The 17,809-nt window shown below is 35.9% G+C and overlaps 1 protein-coding gene across 4 annotated transcripts in view; it reads right to left on the reverse strand.

Annotated features, from left to right (window-relative positions):
* Nucleotides 1-3,632: 3,632 nt before the first annotated feature.
* The window catches only part of LOC145694648 (uncharacterized), a 34,423-nt gene continuing 20,246 nt past the window's right edge, over nucleotides 3,633-17,809 (reverse strand). For all 4 annotated transcript variants that reach the window (XM_081771068.1, XM_081771070.1, XM_081771072.1 and 1 more), the window contains 2 exons: nucleotides 10,727-11,535; nucleotides 3,633-5,688 (listed from right to left, as the gene is read on the reverse strand). In XM_081771068.1, the coding sequence (XP_081627194.1) occupies nucleotides 4,896-5,688; nucleotides 10,727-11,535 (1,602 nt within the window). In that variant the 3' untranslated portion in view covers nucleotides 3,633-4,895. The remainder of the gene's footprint in view (nucleotides 5,689-10,726; nucleotides 11,536-17,809) is intronic.

Here is a 17,809-nt window from a genome sequence, read left to right on the forward strand (position 1 = left end):
TAAAGCTTAGCATTCATCATAGGTGTTGACACAATAATTCTCAATAGTTTTGTTAGTTCTCACAACGTATACTACAACTTACACAATACTAGGGTTGCCATATTTCAAAAATGAAAATCTGGGACGCTTCTAAGTTACGAGAATCTTTGAAATACTTAAAATGAAAAGAACTGTTATATACTAATTTACTTTCTTGCATTAGATAGTTCTTCCAAGTATTACGTAATCACATTTTTAGTCATTTTAGTACCTTCTTCTCCCTAGTTAAGCAAACGTAAGTAGATGATTCACCCCCTCCTCCTGTTGCGTGAAAAGGAAAAAGAAATCGGCCGCAAATAATTTAAAAAAATAAGTTTCCTCATAAGCTCATATATATATATATAAAGTTCAACACTTTCCTAATGTCGTCTGTTCCGTTTAACCAATTAAAACAATATACTATTCTTCTTGAATGGTCTGCGGAAAATTACCAAAAATATCGGTCAAGGATTATTGATTAAAATATTTTAGAAGCAAGATGCATATTGGAACAGAGTACTAACGATACAATCAGATTGCGCAGTAAAACCTTTTGTCCCTGGCTCAATGAAACGAATGCTTCGTTCGTGTCAAAGTAGTTAAATCGTGAACTTTATTAAATCCATGTTCTATGTATTCAAGATTTTTTTTTTTTTCAACTTCTGAATTGCCATACTCAGAAATTGAAGAGAATTATTATATACCTAATCCTGTGAAAAAAAATCAAACTATAATATTCTCTTCCTTTCTTCTTCGCTGAAATCCGGGACGCAAATCTCGATTCCGTGATAGTCCCGAATTTTCCGGGACGAATGGCGACCCTACATAATACATGCTGAAGTAAAAGAATACAGAATGTTTTAGAGATCTTGTTTCTTATACACAATACTTAGCTCTGTTTTCAACCTATCCTTATCCAAGGTGGGATAATTTTGAACAGCAGATTCGAGTTTCCTTGCTGTAAATCACAATTTATCGCAGCTTCATAACTTTTCTGCATCTAGATACCATGATGTTCCAAAACTTTAACGACCTCTTGCAAAATTTTGTACACTTCATTTGCAGTAATGCATCTGAAAGTTTGATTGCTTTCTGTCATTGCTCTTAAGTTTCTATGTGCATGTGATCTAATCTCATTAGCAGACCTTATAAACTCAGACACAACATTTCTTGTTTAAACGGCATCAATTGATCTTGCTTGCAGTTTGCTATACAAAACGTGTACATGTAGCATTACTCTGCTGAGAAACGCTAACCAATATTATCAGAATAACGTCGGAATTCAAGAGCTTCATGAGATGTCTTGTCCTCTAACATACATACATTCTCGAATTTTAAGAAACATCCCTGAAATTTATCTTCGTTTTTAATTCTCTCTTTTCAGAAACGCTTGGGATTCTACACGCCATCACTGTTTCTAAACCTAATAATCGTTGCAGCGATCTTGAAAAGGGGCGAGAAATGCTGAAAACTAAAAATCTCCGTGATTGGTTCGCTTTAACTGCTCGTTCCATAATCAAATTTGGTTGGTCTGCCTAACATAGATACTGATACTTTAGTTATGCTTGAACCTCGCCTACGCACCTTTATCACATTAGCTCCGTTGTATAATTGTGCCATTATTTTATATGAATTCATTTAAGATGCAATATGGAATCACATCTGTATTTGCCCTTCAAGTTCTAAAAGTTCTCTAAAACATTCCCGCTGACATACCGTTAATCTCATAACGAAAAAATTACACTAGTTCTGTTTAATTGGAAATGCCAGTTGTTTCACCTGTCATTATTGATATAAAATCCGATTGTTTAATTTTTTATCATTTCACGAGTCAGTTGTTTCATCTGCCATTGTTGACATCAAATCTGCTTGTTTTTCTTCTTTTATTACTTCACGAGTCTGTTGTTTCATCTGATATAATTGACATCAAAGCTGCTTGTTTCATTTCTTCTTTTATCATTTCACGACTCACATTTAACATACTTTAAATCTTTTTGTAGTCTAGTTTTGGATGCTTCTTCAAAAACCTTACTTGCCTCAAACGGCACTTTTATTTAGACAGTATTGAACCAGATATTGCTGTCGATGAGATTTTCGCAAAATCAAATGTATATTTTGATCACATGAATTTATCGCAATAACGCAGAGATCGAAGAGTAGCGACTGCAACCGTTATAATTATTTTGAATATTCAAGAAAGTAATATATATATTTCAAATTAAAAATGGAAATGTAAATATTGATACGACAATGCTTATTCTGTTGAAAGTACAGACACATGGCATGAACCTGTAAAGCATCACATAAACTAGGAAAGAACAAAAAGCTCATCCCATAATACGTCTTGCATTAATACAATCAAATGCATTCATTGCAGCGGAGGGCACGAAGATTTCTGAAATTGCCTGGAAAGAATTCGAAAATAATAATAATGTTAATGGCAATGTAAACATACACCTTTTAATGAAGTTAATTCCCACGTAATTAAGTCAATGCTACAAAATATTATTTTGAATTTGTTCGATGACATCGTAAATAATATCCATTTGCACAAATCCAGTTCAGTACAAAATGTGCAAAGCTCATCAACCACCACCTAATATAGATACGCCTACCGCTTCCCAACGTAGTGTGAAAATACACTCAATTAGAAAACGAACCCCCTTTTGAAAGAAAGAAAAGATATAATGACGAAGTCACGATTTCATCAAACACATTTGAACTTAAGGACTTTTCTTCTAATGGTTTTAATTTTAACCTCAATACAAAATAATCTACGCAGATCGTTACTGTATGCAACAAGCAAATGGCTGAAAATCATAAATATATAAGAGAAAATTTCAAAAATCACAAAAACTGATTTATTACTCATACGCCAAGTTATTCACAAGGACATAAAACAATTTACGAAAACCCTTCTACAGAGGGTGTAACATGTAATCAATCCTATTCTGCGTCAATGGAGAAGCCTAAAAGAATTAGTCCGTCACCATATGGTTTACCTCAAGTAGTGTAAATAATCACCTCGCAGAAAATGAAATTAATTGCAATCTCAAGAAACAGCTCTCTGCCATAAAACAATTATTGGGCACCACACTTTTTCACCACTAAATTGTTACATTACAAATGATGCTGTGTAACAAACTGAAAAACAATTTTTGTAACATTTTTATTTCATTTCTTGGTAATCAGAATGCATAGCGTGCTGTTCCATAGAAATATTAAATATTTCTTATGTTTTCTTAAGTCATATATATATATACAAGGGCGGGCTATAGCCCTCCCTTGACCCTCAGGTATAGACTGCTTAAAATGGACTTCAATCCTGTTTTTCACTGGATAAAGCGGCAAACTATGGTTTAGCCCCTCCCTTGATCATATCCTGGATCCGCCACTATATATATATATATATATATATATATATATATATATATATGAAGAATTCTTAAAACTATTACAGTAGAAGTACCAAAATATATATTCAAAACAATCATACGCAATATAATGTTATTACAGGAAACATATGGAAAACCCAAATTTCCATTGAGACTAAAGAACACTTAGGAGCTAATAGATAAGGTAGTCTTGCCATCTGCGTACATAAAACTCTTGAAGTCAATAAATTAAATATTTAATCGTCACATCATTACAATATATCCAATTCTAATGATTTGAAATTCAAAATGTAAAATTCCTGAATATTTACATTCCATCTTTAACGATACCTAATCCAACTTCTCGATAGATCTTTCATCGTTAAAAACACCTTTGATTTATGTAATCGGATATTGTAATACACATTCATTTTTATGGGGCAATAGCAGAAACAATACAAGTGGAATAAATTTAATGAACACACCACCTCCCTAAATACAGAAGCAGCTACAAGGATAACTATGGAAGGGGAAAATGTACCAGGTCTTTATGTAATAAGATACATTACATTCAAGCTAACTGGACAGTATATCATGATCTATTTGAAAGTGATAATATACTAATAATAATGACAACGCACCCCATGCAAATGAAATCAATTATTTGAAAATTAATAATTACAAATCTAAAATTTATAAAATCAACATCAACAATAATTGGAATTCACATAACCAAAAATTAGAAAAAATAGAATAATTATCACAATTTCATAACAACATAAAACGAGATTAATTACATAATAAATATTTAATCGGCAACTAAAATTAAACTTAGGAAGTAACAAAAACAGAAATCACGAAACAGGTACAAACATATCTCGATCAACACGCTCAAAAATTAAATATGCAAAAATGTATTTCAAAAATTTGTCAGATCAAATAGTAATTATAAAAGAATTGAGCTTTTAAGAAAAATAATAATTACAAAAATCAAAAAAGAACATTGGTCAAAATTTTTCAACAACGTATCCTTTCCAATTCTGAGAAAAAAAATGGCAATATTTCAATCAACAACTGAGTAAACGTCATTCCAAAATACATAATGTAAGTTACCATATAGTAACGATTGGATCACTGAATTTCATCAAACACTTACGCCAGTGTTTGTAAATACGAATAGAAGTTGCTTAACAGGATTTATCAACAATACTCAAGAATAAAAATGGAAAATCTGTTCTCAATTACTGAGCTAGTTTCAAATATTACAAAAAATAAAGCACTAGGCAGTGAAAGTATTCACTGAAAATAAGACCTCTAAAATTATCCATGTAAATTAATTGATTTTTCAATGCGCTAACAAGATGACTGTATCAACAACAAATCATAGTGCCAGTGTGAATAATAAAACACCAGTATGTTTTATTTCGCATATTTTTCTGCTACACTATCAGAGATTATTAAAATTATAAACAATTTCCACGGACTTAGTGAAAAAACCAGATATCAAGCTGTAAAGGAATGTTTCTGACATGACTCCATATGTATTCGCAAATTCCATTTCTGAGCAAATTTTTTTCCACATCTAGCACACACAAATCTACGTACTCCTGCGTGAATATTCAAATGTGCTTTCAGATTGTAGTTACGTGCAAATTTTCGACCACAGATGTCACATACAAATGGCTTTTCACCGGTATGCGTTGACATATGAAGTTTAAGATTAAGTGCACTTGCGAGTTTTGAACCACAAACTTCACACTGTGTTGACTGATTGTGACTCCTCATGTGGTATGCTAAACGATGTTTCCTGACCATCTCCCCACATATTTCGCAAGAACAACATGTGTTGTCATGACTTTCTTTATGGCGACGCAAGCATCTATATAATTTAAACGATTTATTACATATAGGACAACTATACTTTTGATCTGTATTATGCGTTTCCATATGTATTCTCAAATTACTCGCAAGTGTTTTACCACATATATCACAATTCACAATCTTTTTCTTGTTGTTATGAATCATCTGAATGTGATTATCTCGTCCTTCTTTTCTGAAAAACAGTTTGCCACAAAGTTCACATGTGAAGTCTTTAGTACGTGAAGGCGAATGGACCACTAAATGTCTCTGCATAACATTACGTTCATTGTGACTTATAGGACAATATTGACATTTATATCGACCGACCTTATGTTCTTTCCACATATGGTCCCAGCGAACTTGCATCTTCCCTCGCAACTTCTCTCCACATACAGTACAAAGTTCGACATAAACCATCTCGCTTCGGTCTAAAATTCTGAAAAATAATTTGAATTAAACATTTAAAAGAAACAGCAATATAGCTTAATTATATCTTATAAACATATTGCAGTAAGAATAAATAAATGTAACACTATATTTATTATATACAGAGTGGACCACTTATCATGATACGCCCTTCTAACTTTTAAACTCATAAATACTAAACGCTGAAGTTTCCAGTTATTAAAATCCGCATTTTAAAAAAAACTATATTTTCTTAACTAACGCATCTCTCATTATTTCCTTCTAATTACTGCTCTTAAATGGAAATACTTGCTCTTGAAAACAAATAAACTACATGGAACTCATTGACATCAATACTATACATACTTTTGGAAATTTATTTCGTTTTCTTGCTCAGTACTCGAACGATGTATCATAATGAAGCGTTACCTTGCATGGTATTTGTTTTGAATGAAGGCCTTAATAAGAAGCCATAGTCATGCTAACACACCAAATAAAAAAAAAAAAAAAAAAAAAAAAGAAAAGAAAAAGAAAAACACATAATAACTAATAGTTGCTATAAATCGTGTACTGATTATTATCTTTCTTAAAAAAAAAAAAAAAAAAAAAAACAATAGGTGTCCTACTCTCATTACAAGCTTAAAGTTTTTAGTTCAGGCATTTATGTAACGTATACCACTGTTTTAAGAGCTCAGTCTCATATGACAGAATATGGTATAATTAGTGGTCTGCACCTTACGGTCTGGAGAGAGACATATATATATATATATATATATATATATATATATATATATATATATATATATATATATATATATAAATCACGGACTAAGAGATTCCACTTGAAACGACTTTTTGGGTTGTCCGGGGTACAAGAGCCGACTACCATTAGTACTCTGAACAATCTTAAACAGTTACGTACCCAAGATTTATAAACCTCAGATTGCACATGCTCCAAAGAAAATTTCTTTACTGCACGTTTTTTAAGGCTTAGAAAGAACAGGCATTAAAAGAACAAATACAGATTAATGGTAATTATTTATTTAAGTAAAATAAACAAAACATTTAAAAATAAAGAAGAATAACAGAAAACGAACAAAAGAATTTAAATAAAACGACACAGCGAAAAGATACAATTCATCCTTTGTATTACAATAAAACTTTTAGGGCAAAAGAAACAGAGGGAGTCGAACTATGCGGAAATAGGTGGAATATAGTGATTTTCTTGACTTGTTTAATCGCACTTGGTAATGGGCAAGAATTGTGGGATGGCGTAGAGGAGCTAATTCTTGATGTAGAATGCATATCAGTTTCTCGAATTCCGTTTTATTAATTTTTCGTTTTTCTTGTTTTCAATTTTTAACTTTATTGATGACGACAACACCCTTGTGGGGATCCCGCAGTGGAAGTAAAGTTTCCTCTAAGGAAATCATACTGAGTTCATGGTTTAATCACTTTTATGGTATTCATAATATTTGTCATCCTGTTACTGGAAGAACGCTGAATGCGTAAATCTTTTCATGTTCAAAACCAACTAAGAGAAATATAAGTATCTACTTATACGAAAAATGATGATTCGCTTAATTTAAAGTTATCAATAAATTATCCCAATGAATTTAAAAATTATCGCCTGCACAATGTAAAATCATGGCATTTTTTCAACTGCATTAGCCGTTTGGTAAGGTAACTAAGATGAAAAAATCATGTTTTAAGTTCAGTAAACCGATCGAACAGAATGTAAGGGCATGCAAAAATGACACGGTGAACGTGCTCAATGTTGTGTGAGAGAACTTGGAATACCTTAAATTCGTTTCCCAATAATGCTGTATTGGTATGGTAAGGCCCGAAAGGAACAGCCTGCTGAACTGGGAATATTAATTTTCCATTTAATATAGGACGCCTTAACAGTGTGGAACCCAAACGGCTGGCGTAATTGGAAAAATTGCACTATTTCAGATTAAAAATCACCTATTTTCAGCAACTTCCCTCTCTTTCCATTTTCTTCGTATTTCTACTTACAACGGAGTAGGCCTATCGCCCCAAACTTTTGATACACCCGGTATTGAATACAAACTATTCATCATGGTATTGGCTTATATATACCTGAAATGATTTTTCATGACATAATGAAAGCCATGAACTGTGATTAAAACCGCAGTGTGTTTTTATGTAAATACATAAGCCGATGATGATCTGGTGCTTCGCTTTAAAAATTCTGGCATTAATAAATATTCAGAAGTTGTTTAATTTAATAGAGTCGTACTGCTTACACGAAAGGCAAACTATGAGTGACCTCTAATCGGATTCAGATCTTCTCGCTAGTCTACTGTCTAGCGCTTTTTTTTCTTGATGCAAGAGGTTCCTGGATTGATGTCCGGTGGGGGAATATCGAATGCACTGAAATGGTACAGATCCACTTTAAATGAAATGATATGAAAATTTGTAGTTTGATGTTCCATGATTATGTCCTTTAGGCTAAAGGAGAGAGAGATGATTAATGAAAGAGATTATTTGAAAGAATTAGTGAAATGAGAATATGGAAGGAAACGGGAAAACAAGGAAAGAACTCATGGAAACGATGCTGTCCTCCACAAACCCTCACGGATTGAAATCGAACTAGGAACTTTTTGCATTACATGCGAGTGCTACAAATCCCACCTAAAACCTCGTCTTATATAGCCTAGCTGGTGAGAAAGTACGTTAACACAAATCAATCAATCAAATTAACTGGATTACTTCAGTTGAAATAATTCGTTGATTTCCAACTTTACTTTCTCATTTTTCCACAAGGTAATCTACAGAGCTATACTTATTGACGCAAGGGAGAAGTGAAGGAGTGTTCCTTCGCATGCTTCTTGGCTTGAGGATAAGAAAGACTTTTTTTTTCTTCAAAAAAACATCATACCGATGTCTTATGCGGTATACATCAAATTTTTAAAACTGTTCCATATACCAAATAAAATGAGAATTTTGAATCAAGGCAATACGGTTACCTTTGATCAGTAAACAAAAAGATCGACTTTTAGAATTCTAAACTATGCTATACGTAAGTACCGCGAATCTTATACAACGGCATATCGGCGCGTCTGTCTGTCGACAGGCACCAGAGTGAAAAGCATAAGAAATAGCGAGGTTTTGATATATTCAGTGTCACAAGAATAGGCTGTTCCCTAGCTTTATCAGTCTATTGAAACTAAAAGTGGTTAAAATGAATAGCAACTGCTGGTTTGAACATTGATCCTCACACACAACACCAAGTAACGAGAAAGGGATTTTTGATATGAACTTTAATGTGCCGAGAATAAAGCACATCTCCGTCCTTATCCTTCTATCCAAACCGAAGTGGTGGACGTCTATCATTTCCGGTTTAAATGTTGATTGCTATCGGGCAAAAACGGTAAAAGATAGAGAAAACGCTTTTTGATATGCATTCAGCGTCTCAAGAATAAACCTTCCTCCACCCTCAATCACTCTACTAAAACTAAAAGTACTTAAAATAAACTTTAACTTTCGGTTTCAATACTGACCAATATAGGAAAAAAAGAAAAAGAAACTATAACAGGCAACATTTTTTTTAAATGAATTTTTTGTCGTAAGAATAGATTTAATCTCGGATCACATTCTATTGTAACCGGAATTGGCAGAGTTTTACTATTTGCATTTTCAATATTGATTATCACAACTGGTGATCAATACGAGACAGCAAGAAACAGTTTTTTTGTGTGTGTGGATTGAACATTCCAAGAACAGGAGACTTTTAAACTCTTATTCTGTTGCTGAAACCGGAAACAATAGAAATATGCAATTTCCGGTCTCCAAAGAACAAAAGCAGTAACAGATACCCCCCCCCCCCGAAAAAAACTATTTTTGGTATAGATTTAGCATTACAAAGATGAGTTTCACTATGAAATCGGAAGTTGTAAAAATTTACTACCACTTCCGGTTTCACTACTGATCGTCAAAGTCCATGAAGGAATAGTGAAACATGGCTTTTCGTATAAATTTAGTATGAGATATGGCTTTTTTTTTTTGGTATGAATGATTGCATTACCTCATTATAGAATTTAGTATCCTTCCAACACCGAGGTTGTATGGGACATGAACCTGCAGCTTAACGACAAATTCAAACCACATGAGCTCCAGCCAGGAATCGAAACCTAGTATCCAGTGGTGTAATGCTACAATTTTTGGCAGGTATACGCTCGATCGTTTTCAAAAGTACTATAGCGTATACGCAAAACTGCTTGGCGTATACGCTCATTCTTTCGTAAATTTAAGGTGAGTATACGCTAGACTACATCAATTTTAGATGGGTATACGCCGTATACGCCCCATTACATCCCTGCTAGTATCTCAAAAATATGTTCAGCCTCGGATCTTTCTATTGTAACATGAAGTGGCAGAAATACAATCATTTCTGGTTTCAATATTGATAAGTATAAAGGGAGAATTGTAAGTGGTAGCGAGAAAAAGACTGTTCGATAGTATTTAGTATCCCAAGGATATGTTCCAACTCAGCTCTTATCCCTAATGTACCGTGAAGTAGTAGAGATCTACTATCACTTTCGGTTTCAATATTGATTTCTATAAGCAGGAACAGTCAGAGATAGTGTGAACCCTTATATATATATATATATATATATATATATATATATATATATACAATACAATTTATACAATATAATTTAGCAATACAAGAATAAAATCTATCTCAGCTTTAATTTCTCTATTGGAAATAAATTGCAAAAACATGTCTCTTATTATTTTAATATTGGATTTTCGTAGAGCAAAAATAGTGAGAGATACAAGGATTTTTTGTATAGTTTCAGCGAGAGTAGATTGCAACTCTCCCCCACCCAAACAGAATCTAACAAACCTCATACTTGTGTATTAAATACAGAACACTTATGCATATATAGGAAGTCTTTTCAGTTTCACAAAATGAAATGAAATACAACATTATGACGATTAAAACACGTGTGTTAAGTACTCTAAATTACTGACATGATCTGACCTGTCTTACTTTAAACAATACTTACATTATCTCCATTATAAGGGCAAACACTTACCCGCAACCGATTTCATTCTGCTTACTCATTCCTCCATCTAATCCAATCGCGCTCACTCCATGCTTTTTGCCAACAGCATGTGCTGCAACGTTTCCTTTAATATCATTACTATTCTTCGTCACACTTGTCACTGCTGTTCTTTCATTCTTTGAAACATCACCTACTAATGTCCGAATTTCATTAGCCCCAATGGATTCCTGTGTTTCAGCAACAGATTTATCGTAATCACTAACTCTTGCTTTATCATTTGATGTGATTTTTTGATCCAGTTCAGGTCTATTAATAGTAACTGAAATTTCATCGCATTGTACTGACGACACAGATTCGTCAACGCAAGGCGTTTGAATCTTCTTTATCGAGCTAGCACAATTTTCAGTTACGGAATTCAGGAGTGGAATGTTCTTCTCATCATTCAACTGTTCTATAGTTTCCTCTTTCACTGGTTCCTGTTCAATTAGGCAAACAGAATCTTGAAGTAAATCCAAAACACCATCATCCATATCAGTGTTCTCCTGTCCATCGCTTTCTGTACTGGAATCCTTTTCGATCGGTTCGACCTTTATACGAGTAACGCATGTTGCTTCGTATCTTTCAGGAACAGACACTGAATCGGTGCTCAATTCACATACACTTGGCTTATTTTCACAGTTTAATACGTCCAGTGCTGACCTACAATTCTCCGAGTCAGGACTTGGATAGTTCACTGACAAAATAGATCGACTAGTTTTGTTCATGGCGAGGTTTCGAGTTATCTCTTTTAATGACGCATTATCTTCTAAGGTATCATCACTGGCTCTCTTACACATAACCTGCGAATATTCAGATAAAATATTTTAATATTTAATTTTCGAACGTTCTTTCACACAATGTCCATAGACGAAGAAAATTATCAGTCTAAATTAAACTAAATTTAATACCTACTACGCAATTCTCCAAATCTTAATTGTGCGCTCGAATTTCCTCAAGTTCCTTAAAAACTGCATTTTGGCTACAAAACAAACATTCTAAACACAGCTCGCAGATTGCTGCTTGAAATACTTAGCTACAATTTTGTTACTTAACGCATTGTTACTTTCACAATAAAATAGTGCCTTGACTAATTAGGAGACATTTATTGTATTTCTTCTTCTTCTTCTTATAATAATAATAATAATAAATTTGAGAAAATACATATATCGGGCTGCTAAAGAATTCATTCTCTATAGATACAACTGGGAGACAATATACATAGGTTGGATAAGAAGTACTGGCAACCCTGCCGGCACGCGCCAGTCTAGTGGCGGAGAACCGCGAGGTGGCAGCACCGGAGAAGACAATCTCAGTTGAGGAACTTAGGTGAGTGGGAACGCTGTTGAGTCAGTCAGTCAACGAGAGCAGTGGCGTCAAATTGGTATCGCGAGTGGAAGCGCTCTAAACACAATGTTCACTAAACATGAACAGCGTTCGTGGATCAAAATTGAAGTGGCACGTGGTCGTAGTGCACGAGAATGTTTTCAGGGACTGCGGGAAGCCTGTGGTGATGCAGCGTTGCCATACGCACCGTAGTACGATGGGTTAAAGTGTTTCGTGGAAGACCGCCAACGTTCTGGACGACCTCCAGTGGACAACATGACAATTCAGCTCCTTGCATGTTTGCTGGACGTGGATAGACGGTGGACTGCACGTGAGTTATCGGCAGAGGTTGGGGTGTGCCATAAAACTGTGCTTCACATTTTGAACGACATCCTGGGTTTTCGCAAAATTGCAGCACGTTGGGTTCCACATGTCACTGGCACAATTGCTGGAGCGCCACCAGAGGGAAGGTGACAATTTCTTGGGCAGGATCGTTACCATTGATGAAACCTGGGTTCGATCCTACGAACCATGTTTGAAGCGCCAATTCAACGAATGGAAGCATCCCGGTTCCCTTCGGCCAAAGACTGTGCGCCCTAGTCAGGGAGGAGTGAAGGTGATGTTGATAGTGGCGTATGATGTCCAAGGGGTTATCCTGCACCATGCTGTACAGCAGGGCAGACTGAATGCGCCATATTACTGCACGTTCTTGCAACACCATCTACGTCCGGACTTTGGGGTCCGTGCCAAAAGATCAGGTCGCTTTCTCCAATCATTTTGCACGACAATGCACGCTGTCACACAGCTACCGCTGTGACGGACCTTTTACGTGCCTGGAACTGGGAGATTCTGGAACATCCACCATATTCGCCGGATATGAGTCCGTGCGATTATGACCTGTTTTCCAAGATGAAGCAACCACTTCGCGAATAACGATACAACACCAGACAGGCCATCCTCAATGCCGTAGGGCGGTCGCTGCGAGACATAGCCAGAGAACAACGTGCTGACAGAGTACGGCGCCTTCCATACGTGTGGCAGAAGGTTGTGGACATGGGGGGTGATTACATTGAAGGAATGTAGAACGTATTTTCCCTTCTAATACAGTCATTTGTAAATTATAACAATTGTTCCATTACTTTTTTTCCATCCCTTGTATATTATTTGCAATACGGAATAGACAAGGTCTGTAAATAACGAGCCTTTTTAGAAACTCGGCTTTGTTTATATTACAACTATAATTGCACTTTATCGCCTCCAAAATACTTTTGTAGGATGTATTTTGTCAGCGATGGAGACGTTGTTTTCAGTCTTCATAACAATGCTGGAACTGAGAAAACGGGAGGGCCTTCAGCTGGTTGGTTACATCTGCTTTCATATCTGTCATCCCGCAGTGATAGTTTTTAAGGTGTTTTTCACAACTTGAAAAAGAAAGAAGTCACATGATGCAGCATCCAGGTATTTGAGATGTCTCGTTGTGCGCGAGCGACTCACTTTCGTAGTCGTTCAAGAAAATTACAGTAAAAATTTATGTTGATCGTTTAACTCTGTGGCATGAATTTTTTTTAATGGACAATGCCTCTACCGTCACACAAAAAAGCATGTTCTGATTCTTTACTTGCTCATTCGCGCTATTTTTTCGGCGGTGAGCTGAAAAGTATTCATACTCCACTTCATTGTTTACTTTCGGGATCGTGCTCAAAGATCCTGTCTCGTTACCTGTAACGACACTCTTTAACCCTTTTAAATTATGGCTTTTTTGAGGTATTATGTAGACTTTCACTCAATCATCTATTGCGTCAAAACTATTTATCGTAGGATCATGGTTCATACCTCGTTTTGTTTCTAGTAAAGCAGTTTCCAACTGCGTCCGTAAAATTTCCCTAAAGTGTACCAAATGAGGGAAATTTCCGCTCAAATTGGGAACAAGGGATTTACATATTTTCTCTTGATAATACCTTTTAGTGAATTTCTATAATATCATCATCATCATCAACAACAATGTTCATTGTGGGAACATGAATTGTACCTCATTTTCTTTGACATGAACCAGTTTTTCAAACGGTACCACTCGCATGTCTCTAGCATGTACCATAGTGGAGAAAATTCACGAAAAAGGGAAATTTTTGTCAAAAAATCCCCTTTTCCCCAATTTTGGGCCCCTCCACTATGGTACATGCTAGAGACATGCGAGTGGTTCCGTTTGAAAGACTGGTTCATGCCAAAGAAAACGAGGTACGTATTATGACTTTAGAATAGTGATAATACTGTAGATACTTTACTAAAGTAATTGACTAAAAATGTGTAAAATGAAAAAAACAAAGAAATCGATATTTTTTTTGACAAACGTATGTTGATCTAGCAACATGAGTCATACCTGATTTTCCCGCTTCTGGTACACGATAGGGAAATTTGAGTGGTACATTTCGAAAGCCTGTCTCATAACGAAACCAACGAGGTACAAATCATGATTCTAGGGTAAATAGTAATGTGTCAGGGATTTTTTGAAAAAACTTCAAATATACCTTTTTAAACCCATCGTCCATGTTTGTGACTTCACAGCCCCCAGATAGAGCATGCGAGGTTGCAAAATGCTTATAAAATATGTTCTATGATGCTTCCATATTTGAATGAATGCAAAAAACCCGGTCTAAAAAGCGTTACTAGAGACTTATAAAGCAAATTCCGAAGGTCGACGCCATGGCACAGGTGTTGTGCCATCATAATTTAAAAGGGTTAAAAGATCTGGTTCATTTTCAATCTGCTCTAAAAGATGAATCTGCTGATCGACTTCTGTAGGCAACATGATATGGTGGTGACGAATACGTGGTTTAAGGAAAGAAAGATCAAGTTGTACATGTGAAAAAGTCCGGGAGATAAGAAACGTTGCCAAATCAATTACAACCCTGTCAAGTAACGTCTCATGAATAGTGTACGAGACGTAAGGTGCTACCGCGAACGGACATTGATTCATATCACAATCTCCTAGTGGCGGAAGTGCAAACCTGGTTAAAGTCAATCAAGAAAAATACGAGAGGAAATCGAAAATGAAACTTAGAGCGACTAAGAAATATGGACAGTGATGAGAAAGAAGAGGCTGAAGAAAAATTCTGTGCAATTAGTGATATGATAGGCAGTGTAGAAAACAGCTGGGGGAAAGTAAAACATGTTCTACTATCCACACTCCACAACAACATTGGCAGGATGGAAAAAACATAGAGGAAACCATGGGTAACTGAAGCCAAGTTTAAGAAGATGGAGGAACGCAAAAGGGCGAAAACAAAGAATATAGAAGGCTGACAATGAATTGAAAAAAAAAAAGAGACGGATAACGTCAAAGAGAAGTAGATGGTACAAATACTGTGTGTAAAGAAATAATGGAAGTTCAACGGCGCGGTAGATAAGATCTGATGTATCAGAAAGCACAAGAAATAGGACGGAAAGCTAACAAAAGCATACGCACATTTGAAATCAAAGATCAGCAGCCACTAACCACTGACCAAAGAATCCTTAGAATGTCGGAGGAATACATAAAAGATCTGTACGACCAGAAGAACCTCCTCAAAAATACTGCAATCGAAGCACTGGAAGAAGTAGGTGATAATGAAGAAAAAGAACCTAGTATGTTGAAAAGTGAAATAGTACGTACAAGCCAACAAAGAGACGCGAAGGCAGAAGACTATTGGAGACGAAGACACACCAGGAGATTTGCTCAAGGGATTAAGAGATTGCAACGAAAGTACTGACTTCACTTATTAACAAGATTTACCTCTGTAGAGAATGGCCAAAGGATTTTCTGGATGTGACAATGGTTGCATTACCCAAGAAAAAGCAAAAAATGAAATGAAACGAAATCTTTCAGTTTTACGTCCCACATTTTTTGCCAATTAGACTAAAGGAGACGGTGATTATAAGAAATGAATGAAATGGTGCAATGAAGAAAGTGGGAGGAAACGGGAGAACTTCGAGAAAACCCACGAGCACGTTGTTTGTCCACCACAAAGTCCACACGGCGCGAGCTGGGATCGAACCAGGGGCCCCAAGCACCAGAGGTAAACGCTCTACCACTGAGCTACCGCCCCTGCCCCAAGAAAAAGCAAGAAAGGAAGTACTGTGATTACTAGGGTGGAGTGAAAAGAGACCAAAAAATTTTTTTTTCGAATTTGGAAATGAAATGAAATCTTTGAGTTTTACGTCCCGCGGTTATGCCGGTTAGGCTAAAGGAGACGGTGATGATGAGTAATGAGTGAAGCGGTGGAATAAGAAAGTGGGAGGAAACGGGAGAACCCCGAGAAAACCCACGCACACGGTGTTTGTCCACCACAAAGTTCACTTGGCGGGGGCTGGGATCGAACCCGGGACCCCAAGCACCAGAGGTGAACGCTCTACCAACGAGCCACCGCGGCCCCTTTTTCGAATTTGGATAGGGGGCAAAAGTTGCATCATATCATACTACTTTACCATGCAAAATTTCAATTCTTTAAAATAATTTTTAGCCGGGGCGCAATGGGCCTTAAGTTTGATAGGTTTTATAAATGAGTGAAAAGAGCCTAAATTTTTATTTTTTTAAATTCAAATTCGGATATAGGGCAAAAGTTGCATCATATTGTAGTACTTTACCACCGGAAATTTCAATTCTCTAAAATATTCTTTAGCAGGGGTGAAATGGGCCTTAAGTTTGATAGGTTTTGTAAATAAATACACGTTTATTGTTCATTTGTATAATAATTAGGCAGCTCTTCGCTTGAAGGAGACTATAATTTGAAGGTATTATGATTTCTTGTCGTGTCCAGGTAGATTTCTAAAGCTATCGAAGTTTATATTCTCTGTTACAGGCTACATCAACCCAGAACTCACCACATGGAGGTGGCTACCGTCGAGTTCCATCCCACTTACCCATCAGTATTAGGTTGAATATTTCATAAATTTCATTCACGTCTTCAAGCAAAATACTGCGGCTTTATCTGAAAAGTAGTCATGTACTTTCTTGTCAAATTTGGAGCGAATAAAGAAATATTTCCTGGCTCACATACTGACGAAGAACCTTCACTAAGTATTTTCACTTATCTTTCCACTGCTTGCGTATAACATGGAAACTCAGGGATATCAATATTTGTACTTTCTCAGAAACAAATTCTTGCAATTTGTCATCTGTGATATGAGTCAGTATTGGCGGTTCTGTTGTTCCACCCATTTTAGTTTATCATTTCTGTGTAATTACTAGCCTCAAAGTTTAAAACTCGCACTTGGAAGGAAGGAGCTTCACGTTTACATTGTTTACTGGATTGGAGGATTTTATTGGTTGCAAGGATTCGCGTAGCTGATCTGAGGCTAGTCACCAATCATGGCAATAAGAATATTTTCAGAATTCGCATAGAATGCATTTCTGGAAATTACTTTATTGACAAAAGTCTTGTATGGTTCTTGCAAACATCTCGAAAGTCTTATGGTCAAGAACAAATGTTTAGCTCCGTATTTGGCAAGAGGTTTCAGTTTTATGCTGAACCACACTGGTACATATACTTTTACTACGAATTTAACGAGAGTTTAGAGCTCCTCTGAAGAATTTGGCATTTATATATATAGACGCGAAAGTCTACAAGCCATTGTTAACCAGCGAGTATGCGCAAGTTTCCTACGTTTCTTATCTGCTAGGTTTTTATCACAGCCTCCTCTTACGACAGATTGGCATATTTCATACAAATAGCTTTGATCATAACTGAGATGACGCACGTTTAAGTATGTAGGGAG

Source organism: Thermobia domestica, chromosome 9 (assembly GCF_964235325.1).
Source record: "Thermobia domestica chromosome 9, izTheDome1.hap1.1, whole genome shotgun sequence".
NCBI classification, from domain to species: Eukaryota; Metazoa; Arthropoda; class Insecta; order Zygentoma; family Lepismatidae; genus Thermobia; species Thermobia domestica.